The sequence below is a fragment of the Dasypus novemcinctus genome, chromosome X (genome assembly GCF_030445035.2).
Source record: "Dasypus novemcinctus isolate mDasNov1 chromosome X, mDasNov1.1.hap2, whole genome shotgun sequence".
Taxonomy (NCBI): domain Eukaryota; kingdom Metazoa; phylum Chordata; class Mammalia; order Cingulata; family Dasypodidae; genus Dasypus; species Dasypus novemcinctus.
The window spans coordinates 178888892-178912889 of record NC_080704.1 but is presented as its reverse complement, the minus strand read 5'-3'; the positions used below and the strand labels follow the sequence as shown (position 1 = coordinate 178912889).

The 23998-nt window shown below is 70.0% G+C and overlaps 1 protein-coding gene across 2 annotated transcripts; it reads left to right on the top strand.

Moving 5' to 3' along the window:
• The first annotated feature begins 596 nt into the window (after nt 1-596).
• FLNA (filamin A) lies at nt 597-23965 on the top strand. 2 transcript variants are annotated; one of them, XM_058291621.2, is made up of 48 exons: nt 600-722; nt 3799-4250; nt 6931-7179; nt 7307-7404; nt 7529-7676; nt 8199-8317; nt 8407-8484; nt 8582-8744; nt 8826-9026; nt 9466-9603; nt 9689-9812; nt 9934-10070; nt 10160-10353; nt 10552-10665; nt 10766-10909; nt 10986-11109; nt 11199-11359; nt 11472-11562; nt 11665-11834; nt 12034-12151; nt 12271-12533; nt 12728-13325; nt 13414-13587; nt 13677-13839; nt 13924-14084; nt 14176-14346; nt 14691-14814; nt 14897-15053; nt 15644-15833; nt 15993-16016; nt 17892-18139; nt 18220-18315; nt 18456-18558; nt 18645-18785; nt 18876-19004; nt 19093-19266; nt 19367-19528; nt 19620-19823; nt 19901-20053; nt 20146-20268; nt 20371-20637; nt 20753-20890; nt 21014-21129; nt 21598-21730; nt 22472-22648; nt 22751-22969; nt 23053-23253; nt 23439-23965. In XM_058291621.2, the coding sequence occupies exons 2-48, from the start codon at nt 3875-3877 to the stop codon at nt 23624-23626; spliced, it is 7944 nt and encodes a 2647-aa protein (XP_058147604.1). In that variant the 5' UTR covers nt 600-722; nt 3799-3874; the 3' UTR covers nt 23627-23965. The 2 variants fall into 2 exon arrangements, with proteins under 2 accessions (XP_058147605.1, XP_058147604.1); XM_058291622.2 differs by lacking the exon at nt 15993-16016 and having other exon boundaries at nt 597-722.
• Nucleotides 23966-23998: the final 33 nt, after the last annotated feature.

Genomic DNA, 23998 nt, shown 5'->3' with positions numbered 1-23998 from the left:
CGGGCCTGGCACCCAGCAGGGGTCAAGCTCCTGGGAGCTGTTAGGATTGCCTTCCCATCATGGGACTCCGGGCCCTTCACTCCAATTCGGGGCCTGGCATATAGTGGACACCTGCACCCCCACCTCAGCACAGCCAAAACTGACTTGCCTGGCCAGCTGGAGCAGAGGTAGGGTGGGTGCAGAGACCTGTGAATCCCGGTGGCTTCCTGGGGGAGGCGGCCTTGGAGTTGGGCCTTTATGCCTGGGGAGCGCTCGCCTCCCCCAAACTCGGCAAGCTGAGGTTGGAGCGGCTGGGCCCCGCGGACCCCGCGGGAGCTGGAGGCGACCGCCCCCTGCCCCCCTCCCCCCGCGCTGGCGGCCCTGGCGAGGCGGTGAGCTCATCCTTCATCGGGGGTGGGGGTGGGGGGGCAGGGGGGGCGGTGTCGCCAGTGCGGCCCGGGCGCACGAGCTCCCCGCGCACCCCCGCCCCCCCGGCTCCCGGGCGATTTTACCAATTAAGGCTTTCTCGCCGGGCCGGGCCCGGGCGGGCGCGGGGCGGGCGCGGGGCGGGCGCGGGGCGGGGGTGCGGCCAACAAGAAGGCGGGCGGCGGCGGGCCATTAGCGTGGAGGCGTGCGGCACGCAGTGGACACCAGCAGAGCCCGGAGGCGCCGGGCGCGAGCGCGGGCGCGAAGGCCAGCCGGGCGCCACCCGGCGGTCGCCGGCCACCCGCAGGGACGAGCAGGTGAGACCTCGGAGATCGGGTCGCTCACCGCGCTGCTCGCGGAGTCCTGGCCAGGCTGGGGCCGCGGGTGGGGACGGCCGGCGGAGAGGTTCAGAGAACGCAGGCTCCGGCGCGCGTCCAGGCCCTGCCAGGTAGAGCTGGCGGGGCGAGCGGGGGCTGGCGAGCGGCTGTCCAGGAGCTGATCTCTCGAGTTAACCGCGAGCTCCACTCACTGCCAGTTGGGGAGTCCGTAGGCCGTTGCGGGTCCCGGAGAGATGAGGCCTGAGCGGTGGACAGAGGGTGGGTGCCGGCGTGGGTGTCCATGAGCCAGCGCTGCATGCTTGCCAGGGCGGGAAGGGCTCCTCCAGCAGGACCCTGTGTGGGCTGAGTGCCTGGAAGAGCACCTCATAGCCAGTGTGTCGGCCGGGAGGGCGACGGTGGGTCCCTCGGCTGGTGGAGGTCCGCAAGGCCCCAGCTGCCTTGGGCCTGGGGGAGCTGGCTCCAGGGCTGCCGCTGCGCGCCATCGGGGCTGGGGCGGGGCTGGGGCCTGGCACAGTAAGCCGGGGCTCGGCTCCGCCAGGCTGGATTCCCGGGCTGGGCCCAGGGCCCTGGGTCCTCTCCCAGGTTGGCTCTGAGCTGGAGGTTCCCCGCCAGCTAGGATGTGAACGGCACCGCCCTGGGATTCCCATGCCCCCCCCCCGGGGGGCCAGTTAGAGCACACAGGGTCAGCCGGCGGCCCAGGTGCTCGCACTCCTGACTGCACAGCCCTGATGGGTGCAGAGGGGGCACTCGGGAAACGGGCACCCTCACCTGCCTCACCTGCACTTGCCTTGCCCACCCAGGCCTCTTCTCTCTGTGTTGACCTGTGGCTTCCATCCCTCTGGGTGCCCCCAGGCTATTCAGGCCTGGAAAGGGCTCCTTGGGGACGCCAGGGGACCAGCCCCTGGGCTTGGGGCTAGAGGTCCCTGTGGGAAGGCCTGGGGTCTGAGGGCCAGGGGTGGGACGCGGGGGGCGGGGTTTGTCTAACCTCCAAGAATCTACTCCAAATAAGGGAAAATATGAAAGAGCTGGATTTTGGCTTCTCCAGAGGGCCCGATCTGGGGGCTTTGGGGGTGGGGCGCCATCTGGTGGCTCAACTGCATCCTCCTAAGTACGAGAAGCCTCTATGCCCCCATCCCTTCTCCCCCCAAATAGGGCAAGCTTAGGGCTGGCAGCCAGAACACCCGAGTTCTGTTCCCCCTTTCTGTTGGAGTTGACCACTGGATAGTTCCTGTGACTCAGTTTCCCTGCCCCGTGTCTGACAATGAAGGAATCAACATAGCTGATCCAGTTGGATGGGCCCTTGGTAGTGAGAAAATCAACTTTCACTTTAATTCCACCCCTGGGGACTTGCTTCCCCAGTGCGGGCATGTGGAGGGACCCCAAGGGACAGGTCAGAAACCATCATGAGGTCTTGACAGCCACCTGGCACCTCCTTTACAGAGCTTCTCCACCTCCACCCCAGCTCCCAGGCATGGTCACGTGGATTTTTGTGCAGGTGTGTCCGAGAGTGGTCAGGAGAGGGGTAAGTGGACAGGAGGTGGGTCTCAGTACCAGAAATCAACGCCATCTGGACCCCCGGCCTCTACCACTGGTGGGGGACAAACCAGTGGGGCGACAGGCAACCCCAAAAGAAGTGTGCTGAGAGGCAGGGGAGATGCCCCAGACTTGGCGAGAGGCAACCATATTTGGGCATGACACCCAAGGCCTCCTTTTCCCGCCTCGCCCACCGGTCTTCAGATGAGAGCTTGAGGACTACCAGCCCGCGCCTCTATCGAAGAACCCGGCAGTAGGGAGAGAGATAGGCCTTTCTGGAGGGAAAAAAAAAAGCCCCAGAGAAGGGAATATTTGCGAAAAGGAAGGTGCGCAGGGCCGAGAGGGAGCTAGTCTGCTCTGGGCAAGCCAGGAGTAAGCTGTCATTAATTGACGGCAGACACTGGCCAATGCCCCTGGTCCCCTTCAACGTGGCCTCCCCAGTCTCCAGAGTTGTCTACCAGGAATTTTGAGCAAAAAACCCCACTGCCCTTGAGACACTCTCCAAGCTCCTCAGCTGGCCATGGCCACCTTCTGAGCTTTGCCCCCACCCGTGGACACCTCTGTCCCACCACTGTCCCTAAGCCCGCTCAGACCCAGGGGCTCACAGCCTGCCCAGCCAGACTCAGATCTCTGAGCGGGGCCCTCTGGCCCTGGAGGGCCACCCCTGGTCCCACTCAAGTGGCTCAGGGGCCATTACGAGAGGAGAGGAAGCTCCCCGCTCCCAGGGGGTGCCAGGTACACGCTGTCCCAGCGGGTTGTCACGCTGCGTCCCGTTGCGTCCCGTTCCAGTGCCCGTAGCCCACGCCTGGGCGCCGTCGAAGGCTGGCTGCTCCTGGAGAGCGGGCGGCCTCCTGGCCCAGTGCCCCAATTCCTCCGAGTGGAGGGGGAAGGAGGCGGTGAGCCCTGGGAGGGGACAGGGCCCTGGGAGGTGGCCCGGGAGGGAGTCCGGGCCGTGCCTGGCGGGAGCTCCCCTCGCCGCCTGCGCGCAGGGCGCCGGGGACATGCGGGGCCCGGGCACGGCGCTCCCCAAGTGTCGGCGGCACCCCCTGCCTTGAGGCCCGGGGAGGGCGACGGGGACCACGGCGGAGGGCGCCAGGGGCCTCCGCCCACGTGACTCGGCGAGCGCGAGGCAGGCCACCCTCCGCGGGGGCCTGGGGAAGGAAAGTCCCCAGCACGGCCCGCCCGCCGGAGGGGCTGGCGCCGCTCAGCCTCTCCTCGCTCCCGGCGCGAGGCCGCGGGCCCGGACGCGGCCTGCCCCCCACGCGGGGCCCGAGCCGCCCTTCTCGGAGCCCCCGAGGCCCGGGGGTCGGGCGGCCGCTGCGGCGCGACTGGCGGGGCGGGGGGCTCGGGGGGCATTCCGACGGGCGGGGCGGGGCGGGGCGGGCGCGGCCCGGACGGCCCCGCCCCCGCGGCCCCGCCCCACCGGAGCCCCGCCTCCCGGCTCCGCCCTGGAGCCGCATTTAAAGGGCTCGCTCTGTCGGCTGCCCAACCTCTGCTCTCTGCCTCTCGGTCTGCGTCCTAGGTGCCTGCGACTTTAATTAAAGGGCCGTCCCCTCGCCGAGGCTCCAGCACCGCCCCCCGGCTCCTCGCGCCTCAAAATGAGTAGCTCCCACTCCCGGGCGGGCCAGAGCGCGGCGGGCGCGGCTCTGGGCGGCGGCGGCGTCGACTCGCGGGACGCCGAGATGCCGGCCACCGAGAAGGACCTGGCGGAGGACGCGCCGTGGAAGAAGATCCAGCAGAACACGTTCACGCGCTGGTGCAACGAGCACCTGAAGTGCGTGAGCAAGCGCATCGCCAACCTGCAGACGGACCTGAGCGACGGGCTGCGGCTCATCGCGCTGCTCGAGGTGCTCAGCCAGAAGAAGATGCACCGCAAGCACAACCAGCGGCCCACCTTCCGCCAGATGCAGCTCGAGAACGTGTCCGTGGCGCTCGAGTTCCTGGACCGCGAGAGCATCAAGCTCGTGTCCATCGGTGAGGGCTGGCGCCGCCCCGGGCGGGGGGCTGACCCCGCCGCTCCTTCCCTCCCGAGAACCCCCCGGGCCGCCCGGCCCCGCGCGGGCCTCGAGAACAAAGGCGCGCGGGAGGCCGGCGGCCGTGCGGACCATCCGCGCGCCGCCGCCCCGCTGGCCCGCGCCCAGGCTGAGCTCACATCCTCCGCAGGCCGCGCCCCCCGTGCCCGATCTCCGGGGAGCGCGGGGGGCTTGAGGGGGGGGGCCGGGCCCTCCACCCCCTGCCGCAGCTCTGGGAAGGGGTTTTGGGCGGCTTCTGGCGCCGGCCCCCGGTTCCCATCGCACCGGGGCTACTTGGGGCCAGGGAGAAGCGGCGCTGGCAAAAGCGCGCGAGAAACGCGCTTGAGTGGGGAGAGAAGGGGCCGTAGCCCCCGGCCCCCGTCGGCGCGTGCTGGGGTCCAGGTGAGGCCCGTGGAGGCCTGGCTTGGCTGCAGCTCGCCTGCAGGAGCGGGTCGGAGGCGCTCCAGCGCTTTCTGGGCTCGCTGCCAGCCCAGTGTCTGTGTCCCTGGGCTGGAGAGGCTGGCATTGGCCAGGCCCTTCTCAGGATGGGCAACTGCCTGGGGACAGGCACCAGGACAGGTGATGCGGGGCAAAGGAGGGCCAGCGGACGGGGGGCAGTTTTTCCCCTTCAGAATTTAAAGGGGCCTTGAAGGTCTCCCTATGGACCTGCCCGAGAAAGTGAGGGACCGAGGCTCAGGTACCCCAGCCACAGCGGGGATTGGGGCCCTGGGGTGGCAGCCCCTTCTCCTCAGGGCCAGTTGAGGCAGAGGCCCGCTGCCCAGTCCCAGCCTTAGTCTAGCCAAGCTGAGTCATCTCTGAGTGCTGGTGCGGGGGCAACCGGATGTGGGGAGGCGGGCCACACCCCAGCTCTCTGGGGGGGGGTCTCCTCCTCCCTCCTCCCGCCTCCTCCTCCCTCTTGTGAGCTGGCTGGAGCAGGCCTGGTTCCCAGAGCTTTGCCATATAAGGCAAAAAAATGTTGGAAAGCAGCAGTGATTAGGGGAGGGAGGGGGCCGGCTGGCCCAGGGGCTGGGGAAAGGGGTGGGATGGGGCGGGGCCACCCTACCAGGCCTTTTCCCAGCCCCGGCTGGGGCCTCCCCTCCCCCGTTGAGTGAGGGGGATGGGGAAGGCCCGAGCTTCCCTAACGCGGTCCGACCCCACCCACCAGGGCTGCTGGGCCGGGCCTCCACGCCTCCCTAGGACCCGGGGACCCCCGGTGGGAAGGCCCGGCTGGCCCTGCGCCCTGGCGCTCTGTGGGCCGTCCTCCCGCGTACCCCCAGCCCTGACCACCCTTCCCACCCTTCCCACCCGCCACCCGCCATCTGCAGAGACGGGGCGAAACCCCGTCTGGGAGCGGGGAGGCTCCTGCTCCTAGCTGCCCGCTAGGATTCGGAGGCCGCTGGCCACGGATGCCCCTCCGATGTGTCCGTGCCCCGGTTGACTCATCGGGCAAATATTTTCTGGGAGCGGAGGCCTCTGGCTTGCAGGAGGGCTTGGGAGCTGAGCGCTTAGGCAGCCAGCGCCTTCCCTGAGCCAACTCCGAGAGCGCTCCCTTCCAGTGCCCGACGCCGTGACCCCAGCCCCCAACAGACCCGGGTGCAGAGGGGCCCCGGGTGGGGCGCAGAGGGGCCCTGGGTGGGGCCCGGTGCGGGCAGGGTTGCCATGGTGCGGGGGAGGTGGAGGGGCAGCGCCCTAACCACTTCCGCGTGGGGCGGGGAGGGGGAGCGGGAGCGAGGCGCCCTGGCCCGTTAGGTGGCGGGAGGTGGAGGGCGGGCTGCGGGCTAGCCGGCCTCTGCTGAGACAGTGGGCGCGTGGGGAGCCGCCCCCAGGGCCCTGCTGGCCACCCGGAGCGGGAGGACCGCCCCCCTGGCCTGGGACTCCAGTGGGATCCCGTGCCCGCCCCTGGGCTTTCGGGCCCCACCCCTTCGGGCCCGCGGTCCCCAGAGGGGCCCCAGTGCTCAGGTCCCTGCAGCCACACCGCTGGGTCCTTGGGGCTCGGGCGCCGCCCCCACGCCCTGCCTGCTGCGCCTCCCTCCAGCCTGGCTCTGTGGGGAGCAGGGGAAGGAAGTGCCTGGGGTGAGCTGTGACACCCCTGCACCCCAAGGGTCCTTGCCCAAGGCCTGCTCTTCCCTTGCCTCAGTTATATTTCCCAATCGCCCGGCGTACCCAGCCTTCCTCTTCGCCAGGCCCTCCCCCGTGAGCGGGCGCAAGGGCGGGCCCCTGGGCTGGGGCACCCTGGCTTCCCCTGCGACCCCTGCGGGTGGGAGGTGTCCCTGCTCATTCTCCAGAGCCGTCACCCGGGGACCCCATGTAGCTCTTTGGGGAGGGGCCGTCCTCCAGAGGCTCCCCCCCGCCGGCCTTGTCCTAGGCTGGGGCTGGTGTGGGTGCTTCCTCTGGGCCCCACAGTCTGGGGCTTCTGGCCACGCAACCCTGATTGTGCATCTGCGTGTCGGGAAGTTAGCTGCCCCCAGCTGCGAAGGTCCTGTCCTCCTCCCTGGGGTCCCTAGTGCTACCAGACCCTGTGCCTGTCTGCCTTCCCCCGAACCCCCAGGCTGGCGCCCCCCTCCCCCAGGCCCGTGCAGGTGAGGGGCGGGCCCGGGTGGGCACACTGGCCGGCGGGTGCTGCCACTCGTGTCCCCCCACAGACAGCAAGGCCATCGTGGACGGCAACCTGAAACTGATCCTGGGCCTCATCTGGACGCTCATCCTGCACTACTCCATCTCCATGCCCATGTGGGACGAGGAGGAGGACGAGGAGGCCAAGAAGCAGACGCCCAAGCAGCGGCTCCTGGGCTGGATCCAGAACAAGCTGCCGCAGCTGCCCATCACCAACTTCAGCCGGGACTGGCAGAGCGGCCGCGCCCTGGGCGCCCTGGTCGACAGCTGTGCCCCGGGTGGGTGAGGTGGCGGGAGCGGGGCTGGAGGGCTGGCGGCGCCCTCTGCGCGTGGGGCAGCCTCCGAGGGCTCCTGCGGCCCAGACTCAACGGCAGGCCCCCCCCTCCCACGCTGTGTCCCCCGCAGGCCTGTGTCCTGATTGGGACTCCTGGGACGCCAGCAAGCCGGTCAACAACGCCCGCGAGGCCATGCAGCAGGCCGACGACTGGCTGGGCATCCCGCAGGTGCGTGCCCACCCGGCCTCGCCCGCCGCCCTCCAGGGGCCGATGGCGGGGGCGAGAGGCTTCCCGTCTTGTCGCGGGTGCCCGAGATGCCAGCTGAACCCTTCCCATCCTGTGCCGGGGACAGGTGATCACCCCTGAGGAAATCGTGGACCCCAACGTGGACGAGCACTCCGTCATGACCTACCTGTCCCAGTTCCCCAAGGCCAAGCTGAAGCCAGGGGCTCCCCTGCGACCCAAACTGAACCCGAAGAAAGCGCGAGCCTATGGGCCAGGTGAGCGGCCTTGCGGCGGGACGGCGTCCTCCCTGGAGCTGGACTTGCAGAGCGCTCTTCGGGCACTTGACCGCCGAGAGCCGGGTGGGAGCGGGTCAGGGATGGTCCCAGTGGGTGACTTGGCCAGGCAAGAGTGCCGGCAAGTTCTCGAAGTCACACCTGCCTGGGGTAGATGCAGGTGAACACGGTCCAGGCGGCAGGAGCCGCGGTCCCCTCCGAGGGACTTCGTAACACACGGGATCAAGGGCCCGAGCCTGGGGCTGGGCCAGGAAAGAGTCGAACCCCAGTGTTCCGGAACGCTGCCTCGCGTCCGCCCTGGCCACAGAGCACGGCCAGGCTCTGAGCGAGGGTTACGCCAAACTAAGGCCCCCGCTTCCCGCTGTGTCTGACTGGGGGGCCACGGGGGAGCGGGTGCTAGGCCTGCAGAGGGAGAAACACCGGGACTGTGTGCCCTGCCCCTCCTGAGGGGTGGCGCGGGTGGCCCACGCTGCCGGCGCAGGCTACCTCAGCCTCCCCTGGCAGGCATCGAGCCCACAGGCAATATGGTGAAGAAGAGGGCCGAGTTCACCGTGGAGACCAGGAGCGCCGGCCAGGGAGAGGTGCTGGTGTACGTGGAGGACCCGGCGGGCCACCAGGAAGAGGTAGGGCGTGGTGGCCGTGTGGGGCACGAGGGTGCCACGGGGGCCAGGGGCGGCTCTTGGCCCCGGCTCACAGCTGCCATCCCCCACAGGCAAAAGTGACTGCCAACAACGACAAGAACCGGACCTTCTCCGTCTGGTATGTCCCCGAGGTGACAGGGACGCACAAGGTGAGTCCTCGGGAGCCCGGTGGGGCGGGGCGGGGCGAGGGGTGGCGAGAGGTCCGGAGTGGCCCGCCCCCTCACGGCCTCCGCCTCCTGCGGCCAGGTCACCGTGCTCTTCGCCGGCCAGCATATCGCCAAGAGCCCCTTTGAGGTATACGTGGACAAGTCACAGGGCGACGCCAGCAAGGTGACCGCCCAGGGCCCCGGCCTGGAGCCCAGTGGCAACATCGCCAACAAGACCACCTACTTCGAGATCTTCACGGCAGGTGAGGGGCGGCCGGGGGACTGGGGGGGCGCGGCGGGGCGGTGGGGACGCACCCCCGGGGCTGAGCCGGTGCCTGGCGCAGGGGCAGGCGTGGGCGAGGTGGAGGTGGTGATCCAGGACCCCGCCGGGCACAAGGGCACCGTGGAGCCCCAGCTGGAGGCCCGGGGAGACAGCACGTACCGCTGCAGCTACCAGCCCACCATGGAGGGCACGCACACGGTCCACGTCACCTTCGCCGGTGTGCCCATCCCTCGCAGCCCCTATACGGTCACCGTGGGCCAAGGTAGGCCTGGCAGCGGGCGGCCTGCAAGGAAGGGGCAGCCACCACGGGCCAGCCCTGCTGCGGGCCAGCCTTCTCTTTCCGTCCCGCGGGGTCCCTGTCCTCCTCTCGCTCCCGCTGGCTCTCTCTCTCTCTTCTCCACGCTTCCATCCTCGGAAGAGCTCGCTCCAGCTGTCTAGAATCCTGCTCTTCTCGGCCCTGCCCGCAGGGTCAACGGTACTTGGCTCTGTCTTCCTCTTGGCGGGGAGGGGAGGGCAGGGGGCAGCCGGGGCGCAGTGGGGAGGGGACCCGGCACTGGGGTCGCGGTCTCTTTCGGTTCTCTTGGCTTCCGTGGGGCCACCTCGGGGGCTCCTCCAGTTCCGACACCCTGGTTCCGTGGGGGGCGGCGGCGGGCAGGCTCGGCCGCAGCTCCCCGGTGGCTCAGCCGCCCCTCTGCCCGCAGCCTGCAACCCAGGGGCCTGCCGGGCCGTGGGCCGGGGCCTGCAGCCCAAGGGCGTGCGGGTGAAGGAGACGGCCGACTTCAAGGTGCACACGAAGGGTGCGGGCAGCGGCGAGCTGAAGGTCACCGTCAAGGGCCCCAGTAAGTGGGCTGGGGGCCGGGCTGGGCGGCGGCCGCCTCCCGGGCTTGGCCGGGGCCCGCCTGAGGCCCCCCCTTGTTCCCCCAGAGGGCGAGGAGCGCGTGAAGCAGAAGGACCTGGGCGACGGCGTCTACGGCTTTGAGTATTATCCCATGGTCCCTGGCACGTACACGGTCACCATCACGTGGGGCGGCCAGAACATCGGGCGCAGGTGAGGCCACCGAGCACCGGCCCCCGCTTCACCGTCGGGCCCCTGCGGCCCCGGATGGCGTGGCGGGGCTGGGCCCGGGGGGCAACCCCTCAGCCCTGCTGCATGGCTCTCCCCGTTACAGCCCCTTCGAGGTCAAGGTGGGCACAGAGTGCGGGGACCAGAAGGTGCGGGCCTGGGGCCCCGGCCTGGAAGGAGGCGTGGTCGGCAGGTCGGCGGACTTTGTGGTGGAGGCCATCGGGGACGATGTGGGCACCTTGGGTAAGACACGGGGGCCGGGCTGGCTCGGGGGGAAGGGGCCACCTGCCCCGGGGCTCCAGGGCGCTGATGGGGCTCCTGGCTGTCGCCAGGCTTCTCGGTGGAAGGCCCGTCGCAGGCGAAGATCGAGTGCGACGACAAGGGCGACGGCTCGTGTGACGTGCGCTACTGGCCGCAGGAGGCCGGCGAGTACGCCGTGCACGTGCTGTGCAACAGTGAGGACATCCGCCTCAGCCCCTTCATGGCCGACATCCGCGAGGCGCCGCAGGACTTCCACCCAGACCGGGTGAGGGCCGGGCAGGGGCAGGGGGTGGGGGGCAGGGGGCCGTTCTCGTCATGGGACCAGGTCCGCCATGGCCCCTGCCCGCCCCAGCAGCCCGCTTCTGCTGCTCTGGGTCCCTGGCCCCCCTACCCGGCTCGTGGCTTGGCTGGTCTGGATGCAGTCCCTTGACACCGTGGCGTGTTGGTGGCTTCCCCCCATCAGGTGAAGGCCCGTGGGCCTGGATTAGAGAAGACGGGCGTGGCCGTCAACAAGCCAGCAGAGTTCACAGTGGATGCCAAGCACGGCGGGAAGGCCGCCCTCAAAGTCCAAGTGCAGGTGGGAGCCCCTGTGTCTGGGGGTGGGCAGGTGGGCCGGGAGGGTCTCGGCCATGGGGCACTGACAAACCGGGCCGCCCTACCTTCGCCTGCCCTCCCAGGACAACGAGGGCTGCCCTGTGGAGGCCTCGGTCAAGGACAACGGCAACGGCACGTATAGCTGCTCCTATGTGCCCAGGAAACCAGTGAAGCACACGGCCACCGTGTCCTGGGGCGGCGTCAGCATCCCCAGCAGCCCCTTCCGGGTGAGCCTTCCGCCCGTTGCCCCACACCCCCGCCTCCCCGCCAGGCCGCCCATGCCCATACCCCCGTTTTCCCCAGGTGAATGTGGGTGCTGGAAGCCACCCCAACAAGGTGAAGGTCTACGGCCCCGGCGTGGCCAAGACAGGGCTCAAGGCTCACGAGCCCACTTACTTCACCGTGGACTGCACGGAGGCCGGCCAGGGTGAGGCGGGCGAGCGGGCACAGCCGCAGGGGGGGGGCCGGGCATCTCGGCATGCCGCCCCCTCCGCTTCCTTTCCCTGTGCCCGGCAGGAGACGTCAGCATCGGCATCAAGTGCGCCCCCGGCGTGGTGGGCCCGGCTGAGGCCGACATCGACTTTGACATCATCCGCAACGACAACGACACCTTCACGGTCAAGTACACGCCCCGCGGGGCTGGCAGCTACACCATCATGGTGCTCTTCGCTGATCAGGTGGGGGCTCTGCCCCGCCAGGGGTGGGCAGGGGTGCTGGGCCCCTCAGACTGCTGTGTGCTGCCCAGCCACGCCCCCCCGTCTCACCCTTGCTATTTCCCCTGTCCCCTAGGCCACACCCACCAGCCCCATCAGGGTCAGGGTTGAGCCTTCCCATGATGCCAGCAAGGTGAAGGCAGAGGGACCCGGCCTCAATCGCACCGGTGAGCATTCACATGGGGGCCATGGCGGGGGGGCGAAGCAGAGGGACTGAGGGTCCAGGCCGCGCGGCTCTTACACAGTCACCACATACATACCCACCCCAGGGGTTGAACTTGGCAAACCGACCCACTTCACGGTCAACGCCAAAGCCGCCGGCAAAGGCAAGCTGGACGTCCAGTTCTCAGGCCCGGCCAAGGGGGATGCGGTGCGTGATGTGGATGTCATCGATCACCACGACAATACCTACACGGTCAAGTACACACCTGTGCAGCAGGTACCCACCGCGAGCCCCCGGGGCTGTGCCCCCCCCCCCACTCCCCACCCAGCAGCTCTTGGGCCCTTCCCCGCTTCTCTGGTTTCCGGGGCTCCCACAGCCCTCACCTCTATACCCCAAGGCTGGGAATGGGGCGGCTGCAGGCCATGGAGGCTGGGGTCGTGACCCCTGACCCCTTCCTCTCTGCATCCCTGCCCAGGGTCCAGTGGGTGTCAATGTCACTTACGGAGGGGACCCCATCCCCAAGAGCCCCTTCTCTGTGGGAGTGTCTCCAAGCCTGGACTTGAGCAAGATCAAGGTGTCTGGTCTGGGAGAGAGTAAGTACTTGGGTGGGGGTGGGGGTCGGGGTGGGAGTGGGGTGGGGGAGACTTGCCTCCTGTCTGAGTCTCGCCCCTGGATCTCACGGTTCTGTCTCTCTCCTCCCTCGTCTCGATAGAGGTGGACGTTGGCAAAGACCAGGAGTTCACGGTCAAATCGAAGGGCGCTGGTGGCCAAGGCAAAGTGGCGTCCAAGATCGTGGGCCCCTCGGGCACCGCGGTGCCCTGCAAGGTGGAACCCGGCCTGGGGGCCGACAACAGCGTGGTGCGCTTCGTGCCCCGCGAAGAGGGGCCCTACGAGGTGGAGGTGACCTACGACGGGGTGCCTGTGCCTGGCAGCCCCTTCCCTCTGGAAGCCGTGCCCCCCACCAAGCCCAGTAAGGTAAGCGGGCTGCGGGGAGGCCCCAGGCTGGAGGCCATGCCTTCCACGGGCCCGGGAGGCACCCGTCTCCCAGACCCACCCTCGCCCTCCCACCTTTACGTCGCGCCGTCCCCTGCGGCTCAGCGTGGAGGGCAGCTCAGGAGAGGAGGGGCAGCCTGGCTTTGGCCCTGACCGGCCCTCCCGTCTGTCCTCAGGTCAAAGCCTTCGGGCCCGGGCTGCAGGGCGGCAGCGTGGGCTCGCCTGCCCGCTTCACCATCGACACCAAGGGCGCGGGCACGGGCGGCCTGGGCCTGACGGTGGAGGGCCCGTGCGAGGCCCAGCTCGAGTGCCTGGACAACGGCGACGGCACGTGCTCCGTGTCCTACGTGCCCACTGAGCCCGGCGACTACAACATCAACATCCTCTTCGCCGACACCCACATCCCCGGCTCGCCTTTCAAGGCCCACGTGGCTCCCTGCTTTGACGCGTCCAAGGTCAAGTGCTCGGGCCCCGGGCTGGAGCGGGCCACCGCCGGCGAGGCCGGCCAGTTCCACGTGGACTGCTCCAGCGCGGGCAGCGCCGAGCTGACCATCGAGATCCGCTCGGAGGCGGGGCTGCCGGCCGAGGTGCACATCCAGGACCACGGCGACGGCACGCACACCATCACCTACATCCCCCTCTGCCCCGGCGCCTACACCGTCACCATCAAGTACGGCGGCCAGCCCGTGCCCAACTTCCCCAGCAAGCTGCAGGTGGAGCCGGCCGTGGACACCTCGGGCGTCCAGTGCTACGGCCCCGGGATCGAGGGCCAAGGTGAGGGGCCCGCCGGGGGCGGCAAGGACGGGAGGGCGGCCGGGCCCCGGCAGGTGTCCCCCCCTAAAGCCCGCCCCTCCCTGCCCAGGCGTCTTCCGCGAGGCCACCACCGAGTTCAGCGTGGACGCCCGGGCCCTCACTCAGGCCGGGGGGCCTCACGTCAAGGCCCGCGTGGCCAACCCCTCGGGCAACCTGACGGAGACCTACGTGCGGGACTGCGGAGACGGCACGTACAAAGTGGAGTACACGCCGTACGAGGAGGGTGCGTGCTGAGGAGCCCCCGGGGAGGCCGGGTGGGCAGGGGTGGCCCGGGCTCCGCTGACCCAGTGCCCCCCCCCCCGCCCCGAGCAGGCCTCCACTCCGTGGACGTCACCTACGACGGCAGCCCTGTGCCCAGCAGCCCCTTCCAGGTGCCCGTGACCGAGGGCTGCAACCCCGCCCGCGTCCGCGTCCACGGGCCGGGCCTCCAGAGTGGCACCACGAACAAACCCAACCGGTTCACGGTGGAGACCCGGTGAGGAGCCCGCCCGCTGGGGTGGGCAGGGGCGGGCGGCCTCGGGGAGCCCCAGGGTCTCACCGGCCTTCTGTCTGCACTCAGGGGGGCTGGCACGGGGGGCCTGGGCCTGGCCGTGGAGGGCCCCTCCGAGGCCAAGATGTCCTGCACGGACAACAAGGACGGCAGCTGCTCTGTGGAGTACATCCCCTACGAGGCCGGCACCTACAGCCTCAACGTCACCTATGGCGGCCACCAAGTGCCAGGTGAGGAGGCAGGGCCCCCTGGGCCAGGCCGAGGGCCGCCCTGTTCATCCCTGCCCGCCGTCACGCAGCCAACGCCCCTCTGTCTCCGCAGGCAGCCCCTTCAAGGTCCCTGTGCACGATGTGACTGACGCGTCCAAGGTCAAGTGCTCCGGGCCTGGCCTGAGCTCCGGCCTGGTCCGTGCCAACCTCCCTCAGTCCTTCCAGGTAGACACCAGCAAGGCCGGCGTGGCCCCGCTCCAGGTCAAGGTACAAGGGCCCAAAGGTGAGTGTCCTGTTGCCCGGGTGGTGGGGACAAAAGGGCTGGCCCCGGAGAAAGCCAGGGGAGACTGGGATGGGTATGCAGGCAGGTGACAGCGGAGCCAGCGGGGGCAGGGGGCTAGATTGGAGATGTGGAAAGAAGTGGAAAGGACAGGAGCTGGCTGCTGAGTGGACGTGGGGGAAGGGCGAGGGTGAGAGAGGTCCTGAGACAGCACCTAGGTGGGGGATTGGGCCCACAGGGGCCATTCCCAGGGCGGGCCAGGGGCCGGCGTGTGCACCGAGCTGGGCACTCCGGCACGGTAGGGGTGGAGGCCCAGCAGGGCCAGCTGACCTCTGGGCTCGGGCCAGGCCTGGTGGAGCCAGTGGACGTGGTGGACAACGCCGATGGCACCCAGACCGTCAGCTACGTGCCCAGCCGTGAGGGGCCCTACAGCATCTCGGTGTTGTACGGGGAGGACGAGGTGCCTCGGAGGTGAGAGGCAGGGGCTGCCTGCCTGCGGGAAGGGCCCCGGCTGGGCGGTGAGAGCCCTTCCTGACTGCTGCTGCCCCCGCAGCCCCTTCAAGGTCAAGGTTCTGCCAACCCACGATGCCAGCAAGGTGAAGGCCAGCGGCCCCGGACTCAACACCACCGGCGTGCCCGCCAGCTTGCCCGTGGAGTTCACCATCGACGCAAAGGATGCTGGGGAGGGCCTGCTGGCTGTCCAGATCACGGTGAGCTGGCCGGCTGGTGGGCTTGGGCCGGGTGGGGCAGGAAGGGCCACCAGAAGCTTGCCCCAGTCCCTGGTCGTCCAGGGGGAGCTGCGCCAGCAAGGGCAGGGAGGGCCAGGTCCCTGTCCCTCCGGTTTGCAGAGGTCAGGCTTCCCCGTCCCACGGTGGGGGCAGGCACAGGCGTGCCCTCGTGCACCGCTGACCTGAGCATGTGCCTCGCGGCCTGGATTGGCTCACCTGGCACCATCGGGGCCGGTCCTAGAGATGCTCGCGGTGACTTGGGCAGAGCCCAACAGTCCGGGACAGTAGCAGGGCGGTGCCCAGGTCCTTGGCCGGGCCTTTCGGTCATATGGGAGCAGAGCGTTGGGTGTTTGGACAGTGGGAGATGCTTTCAGAGCTTACCTGTGGGGAATCGAAAGGCAATGCCGGCTGCAGGCAGCCATTGTGCGCCGCCGCGGTCGAGCAGCCTGGGGGCTGTCCCTGCGGCAGCTGGCGCTCCTTCAGGTGGGCCCGAGGCGGGGCTGGCCCAGGATGGCGTGGGGCAGCAGCCTCCAGGGCTCGGCCGACCGCCACCCCGTGCTCTGCCGCGGCAGGACCCAGAGGGCAAGCCCAAGAAGACGCACATCCAAGACAACCACGACGGCACGTACACGGTGGCCTACGTGCCCGACGTGACAGGCCGCTACACCATCCTTATCAAGTACGGCGGTGACGAGATCCCCTTCTCCCCGTACCGCGTGCGGGCCGTGCCCACGGGGGACGCCAGCAAGTGCACGGTCACAGGTGAGCGGGCCCGCCGCAGGGCCGCCGCGGCGCTCGGCACGGGGCTTGGGTGTGCCTGTGTGCAAGGGCTCGCTGCTTGGGGTGGCGTGTGGGAGTGGGGGCCGCCCCCTTGAGTGACTCACTTGACCTTTCTCCTTGCTCTCTGCCCTCTCACCTCAGTGTCAATCGGAGGTCACGGGCTAGGTAAGCTGCTTGCTGGGGCCACTCCCGATGCCCCTCTCCTGCCCAGAGGGGCAGCTGCTTTTCCTTCTCTGTGCTAATGCCCAGGACAGTTCCAGCCGCAGCTCTCGGTAGGGCCAGAGTGGAGGGCGGGGGGCGGTGCCAAAGGCGGCGGTGCCACGGCCAGGCGGGTCAGGGCCCGGGGATGCCTCCCCACCCGACCGCTCGGGCTGCAGCTGTGAGCTTGCGGGGTGAGGTCGAGAGAGGCACCCCGCCGGGAGTTCTGGGGTCTGGGGATCTTGGCCTCTGCCACTGCCGCCGTCTGCCTCCAGGGCGCCTGTGGGGCCAGATCCGCAGATCCCCCGCTCCGCCCTGGCGGCGGCCCTGTGCCCGGGCTGGTGCAGACTGCATGAGCGGGCCGGGGGGGCAGGAGCTGGCTGGTAGTGCCGTAGTGCCGCCGTTGACCGCTTGGGCAGGGGCAGGCAGCATGGCGGGAGCCCCCGAGTGCGCTCGTCGCCTCCCTCCCTCCCCCACCCCCCCCAGCAGTGACGGGACTCTGAGCGTCGTGGCAGGGGCAGAGCCAGGGGCGCCGATGAGAGCTGGGGCGATGAGAGCTGGGGTGGGGAGGCGGCGGCTGCTCCGGGGCCTGGGGGGGGCAGTCTCTGAAGACTGCAGGCCTGGAGCTTGGGGGAGTGAGCCGGGGGAGCCGGGGGCTGCAGTTTAGGGCAGGGCAGTCGGTAGTTGAGAAGAGCAGGGTCTGGGATCTGGGGCACGGGGGGGACACAGCCTGGCCCCACTGGCCGCTGTGGGGCAGGGGGGCCAGTTGGGAGGCTGCAGGAGTGTTGGGGTAGGTGGGCGGGGGCCTTGGACTAGGCCATGGCCCTGGGGCCTGAGAGGGGGCCCGGTGGGGGACTGGACTCGGAGGATGGAGCAGGCTGGACGTCGGCACCGGGGCAGGGGGGAGTTGGGGGCACCTGTGAAGTGGGGCCTGAGCCGCCGAGCTGGGGCAGGACAGCCGGGGGTGGGTGGGTGGGAGGTCACAGGCACCTGGGGTGGTGGAGAGCCCTACAGCCTTTCCAGCCACGGGGAGGCCCCTTGAACTTGGCCTTCGAACGACTTTGGTGTTCCTCATGGGAGGCCAGGCTGCCAGGATGGGGAGGGGGCACCTTTGCTGCCAGGCCTTAGCACCCCACGGCCCCCCGAGCCTCCACTGCCTCCACCTCCGTCCCGGGCCCTAAAGGCCACGCCCCAGCTCCTAACATCACCGTCCCCTCCCTCGCCCTCCGCCGCCCTGGGCCCCCGAGGCTGCTGGCTGCTCTGCGAAGGCTGCTGCTGCACCACGCTCACTAACCCGGGCCTGACCGTGCCGCCTGGCGCTGCCCTCGCCCCACTCCCCGTCTTGGCTGGGCTGCCCCCCACGCTGTGAGCCCCTCTGGTTGAGCGAGCGTTCTCCGTGGCCAGGAAACTCCGGGTTCCCCTTCAGGCCCTGGGCTGGGGGGGAGCGGCGGGTGGCACGGCCCCACGCTGTGGCAGGACCCCGCCTCACGCCATCTGCACTCGGGGCCGGGATGCTGGGCTCGGGCAGTCGCGTGCCCGTCAGGAGTTGGCAGCCAAAGGGCCAGACACCTTCTTCTTCCTTCCCAGCCCTGAGGTGCCCCCTCTCAGGCCCCTCCCACCCGGAGGCAGTGCCACACACACACCCCCAAAGGAACCCGCTGGCTTCAGGTGGCCCTGGAGAACTTGTCCTGCCTTCCGAGAAACCACTTGCTGGCCCTAGCTTGGGGGGGCCTGGCTGCGCTTGGGGGTCTCAGGAGACCACCTCCTGGGAGGCGGCAGCTGGCCCCGAGCAGGAGGCTCACGCGCTTCCCTCCCTTTGGGGGACACGCCCTGCCCCCCCAGGTGCCGGCATCGGCCCCACCATCCAGATTGGAGAGGAGACGGTGATCACCGTGGACGCGAAGGCCGCGGGCAAGGGCAAGGTCACCTGCACCGTGTGCACCCCGGATGGCTCGGAGGTGGACGTGGACGTGGTGGAGAACGCGGACGGCACCTTCGACATCTTCTACACGGCGCCCCAGCCGGGCAAATACGTCATCTGCGTGCGCTTTGGCGGCGAGCACGTCCCCAACAGCCCCTTCCAAGTGACGGTGAGCAGCGGGCCCCGGGGGTGGCCGGGGGCCGTGCCCTGCGGGGCAGCCGCCTCTCAGCTGTCGTGCTTCGCCCGCAGGCCCTGGCCGGGGAGCAGCCCACCACGCAGACGCCGCTGCGGCCTCAGCAGCTAGCCCCACCCTACGCCTACCCGCAGGGCGGCCAGCAGACTTGGGTGGGGACTGCCACCTTCCGAAGGGACCCTTGGGGGCTGGCCGGTGGGGTGACCCCGTGGGAGGGCCCAGGGAGGCTGCCCACTGGGGCGGAGGGAGCCTGCCCGCGGCCCCTCACCCGGGCCCTCCGTCTCCCCGGCAGGCCCCGGAGAGGCCTCTGGTGGGCGTCAATGGGCTGGATGGCGCCAGCCTGCGGCCCTTCGACCTCGTCATCCCCTTCACCATCAAGAAGGGCGAGATCACCGGTGAGCGGGCGAGGGCAGGGAGCAGCGGGGCGGCAGGGCGAGGGCGTGACCCCTGACCCTGGCCCGCCGCCCCCTACCCCCCGCAGGGGAGGTCCGGATGCCCTCGGGCAAGGTGGCCCAGCCGTCCATCACGGACAACAAGGACGGCACCGTGACAGTCCGCTACGCCCCCAGCGAGGCCGGCCTGCACGAGATGGACATCCGCTACGACAACATGCACATCCCAGGTGGGCGCCGGGCAGGGCCCGGCGGGCAGGGGGGCGGCTGGGACCCCGTGCCCGCCCGGGCCCCACATGGCCTCCCTCTTCCCGGCACAGGCAGCCCCTTGCAGTTCTACGTGGACTACATCAACTGCGGCCACGTCACCGCCTACGGGCCCGGCCTCACCCACGGAGTGGTCAACAAGCCCGCCACCTTCACCGTCAACACCAAGGACGCGGGCGAGGGTGAGCGACGGCCCTGGCGCCCCGCACGGAGGTGCCGCCCACCCCGGGGCGCCCGGCTCCCTGCTGACCTCCTCCCCCCTCCCCTCAGGGGGCTTGTCCCTGGCCATCGAGGGCCCGTCCAAGGCCGAAATCAGCTGCACCGACAACCAGGACGGGACGTGCAGCGTCTCCTACCTGCCCGTGCTGCCCGGCGACTACAGCATCTTGGTCAAGTACAACGAGCAGCACATCCCCGGCAGCCCCTTCACCGCCAGGGTCACAGGTTAGGGTCCCGGGTGGGGCCGCCCCAGGGAGGGCAAGGGGGGCCAGGAGGAGCAGGGGGCGGCCCCGGTGACGGACGGCCCGCTCGCCCCCGTGCCCAGGTGACGACTCGATGCGCCTGTCCCACCTGAAAGTGGGCTCGGCCGCGGACATCCCCATCAACATCTCAGAGACGGACCTCAGCCTGCTGACAGCCACCGTGGTGCCACCCTCGGGCCGGGAGGAGCCCTGTCTGCTCAAGCGGCTGCGCAACGGCCACGTGGGTGAGGAGGCTAGGGGGGCTTCCAGCAAGGGGCGAGGCCGGGCAGAGGCTGCCCGGCTCCTTCGCCACTGACCGCCCCGCCCTGCGCCCAGGGATCTCTTTCGTGCCCAAGGAGACCGGGGAGCACCTGGTGCACGTCAAGAAGAACGGCCAGCACGTGGCCAGCAGCCCCATCCCCGTGGTCATCAGCCAGTCGGAGATCGGGGACGCCAGCCGCGTGCGGGTCTCGGGCCAGGGCCTCCACGAAGGCCGCACCTTCGAGCCCGCCGAGTTCATCATCGACACCCGCGACGCAGGTAGGGGGCGGCGGCCGGCCGGCTGGGGCGGGGGACCCCTGTGGTGAGCCTCCTGGCTCAGCGTGGGGTTCCCGCAGGCTACGGGGGGCTCAGCCTGTCCATCGAGGGCCCCAGCAAGGTGGACATCAACACCGAGGACCTGGAGGACGGCACCTGCAGGGTCACCTACTGCCCCACGGAGCCCGGCAACTACATCATCAACATCAAGTTCGCCGACCAGCACGTGCCAGGTGAGTGTGCGCCCACGGCGCCCCCCGCCCCGCTCCTCGCCCCCGGCACCTGGTCACCTGTGTGCTGGGTGGCCCTGCTCTCTTCTTCGCAGGCAGCCCCTTCTCGGTCAAGGTGACAGGCGAGGGCCGGGTGAAGGAGAGCATCACGCGGCGGCGACGGGCACCCTCGGTGGCCAATGTCGGCAGCCACTGCGACCTGAGCTTGAAGATCCCTGGTAGGGGCCGGGGAGCGAGGGAGCTGGGGGGTGTGCCCGGGGCTAGGAGGTGGCTTACCAGCCAGGCCCGGGGACTCACCTGGTCCCCCGCCCGCCCTGCAGAAATTAGCATCCACGACATGGCAGCCCAAGTGACCAGCCCTTCGGGCAAGACCCACGAGGCCGAGATCGTGGAAGGCGAGAACCACACCTACTGCATCCGCTTCGTGCCCGCTGAGATGGGCACACACACGGTCAGCGTCAAGTACAAGGGCCAGCACGTGCCCGGAAGCCCCTTCCAGTTCACCGTGGGGCCCCTGGGGGAAGGCGGTGCCCACAAGGTCCGTGCCGGGGGCCCCGGCCTGGAGAGGGCCGAAGCCGGAGTGCCAGGTAGGCTGGCTGGCCGCCCCAGGGCACTGGGGCGCTCTGGTGGGGGTGGGCAAGTAGCCAACGGCCCCCGGGGCGCTCGGCCGGCCCTCCGTGTCAACACCCCCGTCTCCCCCAGCCGAGTTCAGCATCTGGACCAGGGAGGCTGGCGCAGGGGGCCTGGCCATCGCTGTGGAAGGCCCCAGCAAGGCCGAGATCTCCTTCGAGGACCGCAAGGACGGCTCCTGCGGCGTGGCCTACGTGGTGCAAGAGCCAGGTACCGGTGCCTGCTGGGGTCGGGCCGGGGGCACCCCATCTTTGGGCACTCGGGCGTGGCGCCGGGCAGAGGGCCCGTGTTGCCCCCTGGCCCAGCGCAGCCCCGTGCTCTCTCCCTGCCCAGGCGACTATGAAGTCTCGGTCAAGTTCAACGAGGAGCACATTCCAGACAGCCCCTTCGTGGTGCCCGTGGCCTCTCCATCGGGTGACGCCCGCCGCCTCACTGTTTCTAGTCTTCAGGTGAGGCACTGAGAGAAACCGCCAGCTCGGGGGCTCCCGCAGCCCGTGGGGCCTGCGCCCGGCCAGACCAGAGGCGCCAGGCAGTGCGCCCCGGGCCCCCGGCGCTCGGCCTCTGCTCTGGCCGGGCCCAGCCCACGCTCGGTGGGGTTTTTCTCGTGCCTCAGCTCTAAAGGCTCGGAACAGAAGCCCGTGCCCCTTGCGCACAGGGCTGAGGTTTAAAGAGGGACAGCCTGCCAGGGCCGGGTGCTGCCCACGGGGTGGGGCCGCCCTCCCCTCCTGCAGCCTGGGGTGTGTGACTGCGGGGCGGGCGGCGGGCGGGCGCGTGTGCCTGGGCCGTGACCCGCAGTCAGCGGCTCTCCCTCTTTAAACCGAGTCGGACGCCAGCTGGGTAAGTGCCATCCCGCCCCCCCCACCGGCTTCCCTCGGCCCCCCCCCCCCACCGGCTAACTGCGTCTGCTGTGCTTCCAGGAGTCAGGGCTAAAGGTCAACCAGCCAGCCTCTTTTGCAGTCAGCCTGAACGGGGCCAAGGGGGCAATTGATGCTAAGGTGCACAGCCCCTCGGGAGCCCTGGAGGAGTGCTATGTCACCGAGATCGACCAAGGTGAGGCCCTGGCCCTGCCCAGCCACCACCCGCCCCTGCACGCCTCTCCCCAGCCACCTGCCCCAGCCCGGCACCGGTCGACCTCCCCTGGGCCTGCGGTCAAGGCCGAGAGGGCCAAAGGAGGCTCCAGGTGCTGTCAGCAGCCAAGGCAGGCGCCCAGCCGCGGCCAAGGGCAGGACAGGGCGTCCCTGCCGGACGAGGGAGAAAAAGGGCCCAGGAGTCAGGCCGGGGGCCGCCGGTCCCCTTACCCAGGGACAGGGCCCTGGCAGGCGGCCCGAGACAGCCTGGGAGGCGGGAGGCGCCGGTCGGCCTAGTTTCACAGCCCAGCTCTGCCCCTTCCCAGCCGCGTGACCTCGAGCGAGTTCCTGCCCGTCTGAGCCCCAGTAACCACGCGGGGAGTATGGCGTGCGTGGGGACCTCTCCGAGGAGGCCGCGGAGCGGGGGTCTTGCTGGTCACGAGGCACCGCAGCAGCCTGCTGGGGTGTCCACAGAGCTTCGGCCTTGAACCTTTAGGAAGTCTGTGTTGTGCGGCAGAGGGAGGAGGGTGCCTGCCGTGGGTGGGGTGGAGGGGCCCAGCTCGGGCCCCTGGACTAGGCCGCGTGGGCCTCGGTGGAGCAGCCGGACTCCCGCTGGCGGGCAAGGGGCACGGGGAGGGCCGCGGCTCCCCCTCAGAGGTGCGAGGAGCTCGGCGAAAGGAAGCGGGGGACCCCAGGCCCACGGCCGCGCCCCTCTGCTCTACAGATAAGTACGCCGTGCGCTTCATCCCCCGGGAGAACGGCGTCTACCTGATCGACGTCAAGTTCAACGGCACCCACATCCCCGGAAGCCCCTTCAAGATCCGAGTTGGGGAGCCTGGGCACGGAGGGGACCCGGGCCTGGTGTCCGCCTATGGGGCAGGCCTGGAAGGCGGCGTCACAGGTGGGTGCCGGGCCTCTTGGGGCGGGCAGCTGCCACCGCGTGAGTGTGGACACCGCCGCCAGGCCCGACCGGGCCGCCCCGCCTGACCTCCCACCCCCCCAGGGAGCCCGGCGGAGTTCATCGTGAACACGAGCAACGCGGGAGCCGGAGCCCTCTCGGTGACCATCGACGGCCCCTCCAAGGTGAAGATGGATTGCCAGGAGTGCCCCGAGGGCTACCGCGTCACCTACACGCCCATGGCCCCCGGCAGCTACCTCATCTCCATCAAGTACGGCGGCCCCTACCACATCGGGGGCAGCCCCTTCAAGGCCAAAGTCACAGGTGAGCCGCGCGCCCCCGCCGCTGGCCCCCCGGCCGCCACCCGGCTCGAGGGCCGCCTCTCAGCCCCGGCCGCTCCCCTGCAGGTCCCCGCCTGGTCAGCAACCACAGCCTGCACGAGACCTCGTCGGTGTTCGTGGACTCCCTGAGCAAGGTGGCCAGCGCCCCCCAGCACGGGGCCCCGGGCCCGGCCGCCGACGCCAGCAAGGTCGTGGCTAAGGGCCTGGGGCTGAGCAAAGCCTACGCGGGCCAGAAGAGCAGCTTCACCGTGGACTGCAGCAAAGCAGGTGCCTGTGCCCCGGGTGCCGGGGGCGGGGCTGCGGGGGGCGGGACCTTCGCTTCCTCCAGGCCCCTCCCCGTGGGTCTCCCTGGTGGGGCGGGGCAGTTTCCCCGGAGGGCGGGGGGGGGGGGGGAGGATCAGGTCCCAAGCATGGGGTGGGGGCCTGGGCCTGAATCCCCCCGCCACCCCCAGGCAACAACATGCTCCTGGTGGGGGTACACGGCCCGCGGACGCCCTGCGAGGAGATCCTGGTGAAGCACGCGGGCAGCCGGCTCTACAGCGTGTCCTACCTGCTCAAGGAGAAGGGGGAGTACACGCTGGTGGTCAAGTGGGGCGACGAGCACATCCCGGGCAGCCCCTACCGCGTCACGGTGCCCTGAGCCCGGCCCCCCCCACCCCCACCCCGGGGCCAGCCGGCAGCAACCACGACCAGAAGCGTCCCGCACCCGCCCCAGCCCCAGCAGCCCCCCCCCAGCCCTGGACCCCAGGCCCGTCACTCCAGCGCCCCTGCCCCGCGCCCGCGCTCACTGGCCTCGCCCGACCTGCGGCCTCGCAGCTTTCACTTGGGAGAAGGGGAGAGGCAAGAGGCAGCCGAGCGGTGCCCATGGCGCCTGTCTTCTTTGGTCCCAGAAAGGGGGAGGGGTGGAGGGGGGTCCTTGCACGACCGCCCACTAGCTCTCTTCCCCAGCCAAGAGGAATAAAGTTCCGCTTCCGTTCTCCCCGCGCTGTGCGTGGCTTTCTTTGGGGTGGGG

Coding starts and splice junctions, on each gene's coding strand:
- FLNA (XM_058291621.2), top strand. CDS start 3,875: ATGAGTAGCTCCCACTCCCGGGCGGGCCAGAGCGCGGCGGGCGCGGCT. Junction 7,677..8,198: donor AGCGCGAGCCTATGGGCCAG/GTGAGCGGCCTT, acceptor CTCCCCTGGCAG/GCATCGAGCCCACAGGCAAT. Junction 19,824..19,900: donor CATCGACACCCGCGACGCAG/GTAGGGGGCGGC, acceptor GGGTTCCCGCAG/GCTACGGGGGGCTCAGCCTG.